Source organism: Chenopodium album, chromosome 10, assembly GCF_948465745.1.
Source record: "Chenopodium album chromosome 10, dcCheAlbu1.1, whole genome shotgun sequence".
In the NCBI taxonomy this organism is placed as follows: Eukaryota; Viridiplantae; Streptophyta; class Magnoliopsida; order Caryophyllales; family Amaranthaceae; genus Chenopodium; species Chenopodium album.
This window is the reverse complement of record NC_137843.1, coordinates 39,204,500-39,213,980: the sequence shown is the minus strand read 5'-3', so window position 1 is coordinate 39,213,980 and position 9,481 is coordinate 39,204,500. Positions and strand designations below refer to the sequence as shown.

Here is a 9,481-nt window from a genome sequence, read left to right as displayed (position 1 = left end):
ATGAAAGTGATAACATCTGTAATTATTTGTTTTATTTTGAAATGTAATTAAATTTTTTTTTTAAAAAAAGAGTATTCAATGGAGGAAAAGGTGTTACAGAGATAGTGTGGAATGGGGAGGATGGTTTAAGGGGAAAATGTTAACCTTTAAGGTCTGGTAAGGAGATTAAGAAAGGTGAAAAACAAAAATAAGAATAAGAATGAATAAAAAAATAATAATAATAAATTAATAACCGGTAGGAGAGGTAATAGGTAAAAGGGAGTTTTTGAGAAGGATCACCTAATAGTTGGGATTATTTTAAGTTAAACTAGTTTAAGGCCCGTGCCATGCACGGTATGTCTAATTTTTATAAGAAAATTAATTATATCTGACAAATAAAATTTGATAAAACATACAAATCAAATATATAGAAATTATAATGTCATAATCTATATTAATAGGCAAAGCAAAAAATTATCTAAAAATGGATTTTTTAGGCTCCCAAACTCGAGAATTTTTCTTTGATCAGGTCTAGTGGCCATATCAGTAAATATTTATTAATAATGCATTTTTAATAAACATTAAAAATCAATCAAGCAACAAACTAAATCTCCACTAAAACTATTAGAAAAAGTGCAAACATACACAAAATTACAAATACTATACCCCCTTTTATATCTAAAAATCATTTGTCAAACACAACTTTTATTTATAGCTATATGCCTATATTATACTCTATATTATACTCTATATGCCTATATTATACTCTATAAATCCTTAATATGTACGTATAGTAGTAAAATTTCAGAAACAAAATTGTAATTAACTTAAATATATAGTTATATTAAATTGAAATTGAAATAAAATATTAGCTTGCTGAGGTCTTTGAAAAAAAAAAAGAAAAATTAAGTGATCTTTTAAAGTAATTTCTATAACATCTATTATATGAATCAATCTATAACTAATACTAAAGTAGCAACCGCTGACATCATTTTAATTTAAAATTAGACACATGTCATGTTGTCATTAAAAATTTTCCCTCCAAAATTATAATTGATGTCATCATTTTGTGATATTATTTTATTCTATTAAAATTCTGGCCAGCTACATAATTATTAATTCTGAAAAACGGTCTATTCTATTCAACAATAATAATTTAATTTTTTCTCAGGAATGTTTTTCATCATTTAATTTTTCTATGAGCTCTATTTTTTTTTATTAATATCTGATGTTTTATTTGTTTTGGAAGTATTTTTATTTTTTAATTGTGGTATGAAAAGGTAAACAAATTTAGAAAATTTTATTTTAACCAAATCGTGTATCGCACGAGACTAATCTAGTTTATTATTACTTTTTCGGCAAAATTTAATAATACTCCATTATATTAAAAAGATAATTAAAAAAGAGTTGAAATAATTATTTAGGTAAATGTATATAGAATAATTATGAACACCAAATAAAAAAAAGAATATATATTTGTCATAAAGATAATATTAAAGATTTGGAATGATATTAATATAGAATCATTTATTAACCAAAAAAAAAAAAAAGGTTAAAGAGGGAAAGAGATTTTTGGAGGGAAAAACAACACCAGGATGTGACACGTGTCACTCCCAATGTTTGTTTTAGTATTAAGTTATTGATTGATTACATTTATTGGCAAAATCTAATAATACTCCATTTAAAAGATAATTAAAAAGGAGTTGAAATAATTATTTAGGTAAATCTATATAGAATAATTATGAACACCAAATAAAAAAAAGGAATATACATCGTATATTTGTCATAAAGATAATATAAAAGATTTGGAATGATATTAATGTAGAATCAATTATTAACAAAAAAAAAGGTTAAAGAGGGAAAGGGAGTTTTGGAGGGAAAAAACAACACCAGGATGTGACATGTATCACTCCCGATGTCTGCTTTTGTATTAAGTTAAGCAATGAATTTTCTACCTTTAAAACAGTTAAGCAAATTCTTAGTATATGGTTATTTACACCCCTAAAAACAATATTTGTTTACTTATTATTCGCCCTCGTTGATATTTTTGTAACACACTAAAATAAGATTATATTAATAAGTCAGAGGCAAGTTTAGAGTTGCAACAAACACCTTTGAATTAATAATACTCCCTTCGTTACGAATTACTCGCAACAAAGTAGGGGATTGCGAACTCTTAGGCAAAATATTGAAAGCATGATTAATGAAAAATGAGGGCATACACTTAAGTGTTAATCCAACCCAAAAAAAAGCAAATTAAATCAAAGTTCACAACCCAGCAACTTGAATTCATGAACCACCACCTAGCACCACGAAACCACCCAACACCACCATCTAGCACCACGAAACCACCCACCACCCCCATCTAGCACCATGAAACCACCTAACACCACCACCTAGCAGCGCAAACCAACTAACCACCCAGCAGCACGAAACATCGGACCCAGTACAATCCACCACCACCCACAACTCCAAAACCCACAACCCACGAACCCAGAACCACCAAAATTACAATCGACGAACCCTAAACCCAGAACCCAAAACCCAGAACTCGAACCCAAACCCAGAACCCCAAAACCCACAACCCACGAACCTAGAATCCACGAAACGACGAACCCAATGACGAAACTATTGCCTTCTCTATCATCAATTAAAGCTTTAATTTGTCAAATTTAACCATGAAAACTCTAGATCTAGAGTTTTCATGGTTAAATTTGACCTTAAAACCTTCAAATATGTGCTTCATCGGCAATGACGAAACAACAAGAAGAGGAAGAGAGAGAAAACGGAGGAGGCCACAAGAAAAGGGACAGTGGCAGTGACTTCCGGCGACGGTGGTGGTCTCCATAGAATGTTGCGGTCGAATTGAGGGGAGATGAAAAAAGAAAGAAATTTTTAGGTTGATGAACAGAGACTGGAGATCGGTGGTGGTGGTGGTGGTTGTCAATGAAGATGAGTATGAATTTAGATGGAAGGGGTATGATTTTGGTGGAAATAATTAAGTTAATTAATATTAGATTTTAAGTTAATAAAATGAAATCAGTAGTTTAATTAGGGTGTTTAAAAAAGGAAAATTTGTCTAGAAGGGACATATATGTTCAATATTTTGTTTGGACCTTATATGTTTAAAGTGGTCTAAAAAGACCTTATAAGTTTATTTGTTGTTTGGGGGGACCTTGAGGTCGGAATCCGGCAATAATTGACTTCTTTTTTTTTTTTTCGACATTGACCTCTCACGTGACCTTGAAAAATGACCCCTCTTTTCTTTTCTTTTTTTCACGGTTTTCCTCCAATTCCTCCTTCTCTCTTTTCTAACCCCCAAATGACACGAATCAAAATAAGGGAATTTGAGGGAAATCATGGAAAAAAAGTAAGGGTAATTTTGTAGAATCACACATAAAAACTTACTATAAAGGGGAAAAGAAAGTTTGTTGTGAGTAATATGTAACAGCCATTTTTAGTAATTGTTGCGAGTAATATGTAACAAAGGGAGTACAAAACTTGTTGAGCAAAAAATGGCAAGCATAATGCATATGCATACAGTTGATAAGAACCCAAAAGCAAATTACTAAAATCAGTACCAAAACTAGTTTTTTACACACAAAACGGAGGACATAACCTGCAAAAGGATCATGCTGAAGCCGCTTTAGCCTACAAATCAGTCTCATAGACTTCTCTCACCCACTCTGGAACGAGATTATGAGTCTTGTACAACCACTTCCTTTCCCCATATAAACAAGTTTATGGGCAAGGACATTTGGACAGTTTGATCCGCAGCATGGTGCGCAAGATTTCAACATCCGTCTCAACCTTTATCTTCTTAACTTCTAAATCATTAGCAATTGCTAAACCATCACTAATAGCATACATTTAAATATCTATATTTTATTAAAAAAACTTTAATGAGTAGTAAGCGGATTTTTATTTTCCAAAATATCTATGTTTACATTTTTTCTCATTAACGTTGACTGCTAACAACTAAAATTGTGGCATAAGGGCAAGCTGAAAAATTTCTCCGTACATAGCTAGTTGTGTTAGTTGTCCTAGTATGATTAAAAGTAGGCTAAACATAGCTAGTTGTGTTAGTTGTCCTAGTTGTGTTCAGTTTAGTTCAGCTCCAATCAGTTTCCGTTCACTTCCTAATTTCCTTCTCTCATAAACAATTCATTTCAGCTTTATTCAGTTTAATTTAGTTCAGTTTAGCTCCAATGAGTTCAGTTTAGTTCAGTTCAGTGCAGTTCAGCTCAATTCAGTAAATCAGAACAGACCCTTAATCCAATTAAGTTGGAAGGTTTTAACATTTATATTATACTTCTTTTGTTATTTTTTTTAATGCAATACTATGACTTTTACACTATTAATATGTTCTGCTTTGACTAGCTTTGTTGATTTATGGTTAAGAAAAATAAAGTCACGTGAAATCTTGTTAGATTTGGCTCGCTATATAATTTATTAATATCAAATTTTAAAATATTTTCCATATTGGTAATAAAAGAGATTTATGATTGAAATGACGTTTTAGCAAGCGTGAATGAGAAGTGTTGTATTTAAAAGAGAATAGAGGAAATATTATACATATGCCACTAAATCTATTTCGATGTGGCAAGCAATTTATTGTTACCTACATCAAATGCACTATTTGGGAGATGAAATACTCCTTTCGTTTTGAAATATTTAACATATTTCCTTAGACACATAATTTAAAAAGTACAATAAGTGGTGACCATAAAGTCGGTCAATTTAATTTATGTTATTAAAAAATACGACATGTGAGAAAGCAAGTTAATGGGTCATGAATGGTAGTATAAATTTAATTTAATAAAGATTGTCCTATTTTATTTAATCATTTATGTTGTTATAGCTATTATAGGAGAGAAATGTGTCCTTTATTCCGAAACAAAGAGAGTATTAGAAAATACTTCTCAAAAAATAAGGTGTATTAAACAAGAATCAGGAGGAAAACCCACCAATCATAGAGTAATACTTTGATGAAAAACAATTTAGTTTACAAGATTTCAAAGCACCGTAAAAGATTCCATCTTAAGCTCACCTTTTCCCACTCTCAAACCCTAAGAGTTAGGGCAATTATATTTCAGGCTCTTTATTTCTCTCTTTCTCTCTAAATCTTCCCCTTCATCTTATTCTCTCTCTTACTCCAATACAATGATTAAACATGAATATATATAGTGCAAGGCATAATAAAACAATCCTACGGTCCTAAATAAGCCACGTCGCTTAAGTTGCAAACCATAGAAAACAGAGGCAAGAGGTACGGGCTAACTCCTTATGAGTTCGAGCAAATTCCATGTGAGGTTGAGAAAATTCCATGTGAGTTCGAGCAAACTCCATGGCAGTAGCCTGCAAATGTTGTTATTCTTTGACTTCGGGCAAACCACTCTCAGATTCGGCCGAACCATACTCAAGTTCGGGCGAACTTCTGCACTACGTAGACAACTCTTTGTAAAACGACCATAACATCAACTTGTGACTAGTCATTGGAAAGCTCTTGAAATGAGATATCACCTCCAACTTGAATCATCTTAATATTGTTTCTAGATCTTGAGATATGCTCATTTGAATTCATCCTTGACTTTTAATGTTTCTTAGCACCAAGCAATCAACCCATAGCTTATGACCTAAAGCTATGCATCTCTATGCCTTCTTGAACCGTTCTCCACACTTTTCAAACCCAATAGTTGGAGACTGTGAAAAGTCAAATGGGGAAAAAAATAGGGATAAAGGGAGTAATAAACTAATAACAATACTTTTATGAACAATATAAGCAAAGATGTTACAATAGATGTGCTATGTGTCGGACTTTAGGTATTGTAAGCGAAATTTCATGAATCATATTCATACGCACCTAAATCAAGATCACATTCATAACACACAAGAATCACATAATCATACCTTTGAAGTGTGAATTCCACGTAGCGAATTGATTGACAAATCAGGGACAAAATAGAGCCCCAAGCGTGACTCCTCTACTTTGTCCACAAGATTCGATCAAGCTGTCCACAAATACTAGATTGGTCGAGTGAAAGGGAAAACCGCGATTACCACTTTTAATGGACAACTGGCCGCCACGATGAACCACGCACCACCACCTTGTAAACCACCGGCACCAAGAGGGGAGGAGAGAGCCGTGAGAGAGAGATGAAGTTTAAGAGGTTTGGTCTCATGTTTGCTAACTCGGGTTTCAATTAACAGAAAAACTGTTCTTTAGAAAACCTAGGCACCTAGTCTATTTATAATCCTATTATAATTAGACTAGGAGCAAAGCCCAAAACCATCCTAAACTTCTCCATATGGCCGACACCTAGAGTGATGAGGCCCATTATGGGCCTCGTCCTCTTATGCTTGATCTAGGCCCTTTGTGTGACCTTATAGGATCCGTCCAATTGGGATTTGACCTATTTAACTAGCCCAAAGATCGTTAATACCTCTAGTTATGATATAAAGAAGACATAAATCCTTCAATCTCCCACTTGTCTGAGACAAGTGTGCAATTTTCAAATTCCTTAAGTCAACATGTGTTGATTTGATAATATGATTGCATTTCATGTCGAGATCATATTAATCTACAAATCATTTCTTCAAATCCGAGTTAGAATTACAATTGAGTAATGGTGATTGTGAAGAGATTTATTTTAACAAGTATATGAGCTGATTTCAGTTAATATGATTGCAATTAAGTAATGGTGGTTGTGAAGAGATTTATTTTAATAAGTATATGAGCTTATTTCAGTTAGTTGTTGATTGATGTTTTCATGGCAGAGTACTTGGTTGATATTTACATGGCAAAGTATTTTGGTTGAAATATTGTTGGTGTTACCAATTTGCTTTCTTTATATTGTGAATACGCAAGTATTTTGATTTCAGAGGTTTGGTTGATATATTGCTTGATTGGTAAAGTGTTTGGTTAAAGTGTTTGTCTATTTAAAATTTTCAGGATGCTACCATAATGAACACTCCAGTGAAGGATGTATTATTAGGGTGTTTAGTAGATGGAGAAACCCCGGCTCGGTGTGTTGTTGAGAGTGAAGAAGGGCAGTATGAAGATGTACTGAACCACCCTGAAGCGGGTATGGTGTTTAGGAGTTGGGAGTGTGATGATCAATTTTTCAGGAAATATGGGGAGCAGAGGGGATTTAGAGTTTTCCGTGCAGATGGTAATTTCAAGATAGAGCACGGTAAAACTGGCAAGAGTTAGATGAGGAGCTACATTTGGCGGTGTGAATGTGCTGGTAAGCCAGACTTAAGGAGAAGAGTAAATGGTAAAAGGGTGTATGGTGGTGGATTGAATTTGGACTTGAATTGGAGGAAGACGAAGAAGTGTGGGTGTCCAGTTAAAATGAGGGCAGTATGTAAAGCTCATGGTTCGTGGGTAGTGCGGAAGGTATCATATAGCATCAATTTCACAATCCAACTACCCGAAAGTCACGATATATTTCTATGTATCGGCAGGATGAAATCACTACTGCGGTAAGGAGGAAGTTATTCAATGATTGCAGTGCTGGTATCAGGTGACACAAGTGCATCGTAGTTTAGCTAAAGAGAGTGGTGGGGTAGAGAATATGGCTATTACGGAGAGGGATTTGAGGAATGTATTGGCTAGGGAGAAGAAGTTCAATATGAGCGGTGGTGATGCGAATGCAATGCTTGCGTATTTTGATAAGATGTGTTCAGATAACCAGAATTTTTTTCACAATTATAGGTTAGATGATGAGGGTAGGATAACTGATGTTGTGTGGGTTGATGCACGTAGTAGGGTTGCTTATCAAGAGTTCGGGGATGTAGTATGTTTCGACTCTACCTATGTTACCTATGAGTATGAGCTCCCATTTGCCAACTTCGTTGGTGTGAATCACCATGGACAGACTATACTTTTGGGCTGTGCTCTAGTGTCGCATGAAAACACTGAAACTTTTGTGTGGCTGTTTTCGAACTGGCTAAACTGTATGGGAGGTAAAGTCCCGGGGGGTTTTTTAACCGACCAATGTGCTGCAATGAGGAAAGCTTTGAGTATTGTGATGCCCACTGCCAAGCATAGGTGGTGCTTGTGGCATATTGTGAATAAATTTGGTACCAAACTGGGAATATATGCCAACTACTAGGAATTTCACGACGTGCTACTTAATGTTACATATAATAGCTTAAGTGAAGATGAGTTCGAGGTAAACTGGAGTGTTACAATGGAGTCATATGCACTTGGATCAGATGAATGGCTTTTAGGTGAAGTTGCTGACTTTATTACTTAAGTTTGGTTGATTCTCTATTAATCCAAAGAAGTCAGTGATTGTATGTTTTATAGTATTTTCTTTATGTTGTTAGGGATTTATTGTGTAAGTTTTGTAGTATTGTCTACGCTGCGTTTATTATTATAAATTGAAAATTTTAGTAAAATGTTTATGTATAGATCTGCATATGGTGTAACAGGACTGTTCGAGGAGAGACATATGTGGATCCCGGCCTATATGAAACACCTATTTTGGGCGGTCATGAAAACTACACAGCGTTCAGAGAGCATAAACAGCTTCTTTGACAAGTATGTGAAGCGGGACACTCGATTTTACCAGTTTGCTGAGAGGTATTGTGATGCCATGGAGAACAGGGTGAATGTTGAGAAAGAAGCTGACGTGAATAGTGCAATGAGAGCCAGGCATCTGATAACCGGGTTTGCTTACGAGAAAGCATTCCAGAAAGTTTACACCGATGCTTAGTTTGTAGAGGTGCAGGACCAATGTACCAGGCTTATGTACATGAGTGTTGTTGGGAAACGGGAGGTATCCAGCAATGTTGTTGAACATTTGGTCAAGATAGAGTATGGTTGTATGATAAACAACTGAAGAAGGAGATTCCCCTTGAAAGGAAGAGAGTTTACACTGTATTGTTAACCTCTAAAACAAATGATGTGTCATGCGAATGCAATCTTTTTGAGTGTCATGGAATTATGTGTTGCCATCAGTTAAAGGTGTGCGATGAAAATGGCATTACTGCAGTCCCTTCCAAGTACATTGGCGTAAAGATATCCATAGGCGTCACACACGGGTTAAGGTTGCATACCATGATCTAACCAAAACTGCAGAAGTGAAGAGGTATGACAGGATAATGGTCCGATTTGAGAGCGTGTGTCTGAAGCCTGCTACCATGTGAAAATGGTGTTTGATTCCATATGCCAGCTGGAAGATGCATTAAATGCTGCTATCCACACCAACAGCGCAAACTCTTGTGCTGGGGGGCCGCAATCATCGCCTTCTATTAATGATGTGAATGACAATTTTGATAGTTCCAGCATGCCTTCTCATGTTGATGACTTTGTTGGGAACACATCTCCTTTGGGGCTTGATGATATATTCCTAGGTCACACTCCAAGTCCCAACACAGTTGTTTCAAATGTAGAAGTGTGTCCTCCCCAAGGGTTGAGTTCAGTGAATGAGAAGGAGAAGCAGGCTGCTGCTAAAGCAGTGTCTGTAGGTGATCTAATTTTGAGGCAAAAACC

The 9,481-nt window shown here is 35.0% G+C and overlaps 1 protein-coding gene across 1 annotated transcript; it reads left to right on the top strand.

The window, feature by feature from the left end:
* The first annotated feature begins 7,192 nt into the window (after positions 1-7,192).
* Positions 7,193-8,702, top strand: LOC145565196 (protein FAR-RED IMPAIRED RESPONSE 1-like). Its single transcript, XM_081625272.1, has 3 exons — positions 7,193-7,378; positions 7,506-7,947; positions 8,419-8,702. Exons 1-3 carry the CDS (start codon positions 7,193-7,195, stop codon positions 8,700-8,702), a joined length of 912 nt encoding a protein of 303 aa, XP_081481398.1.
* The last annotated feature ends 779 nt before the right edge of the window (positions 8,703-9,481 follow it).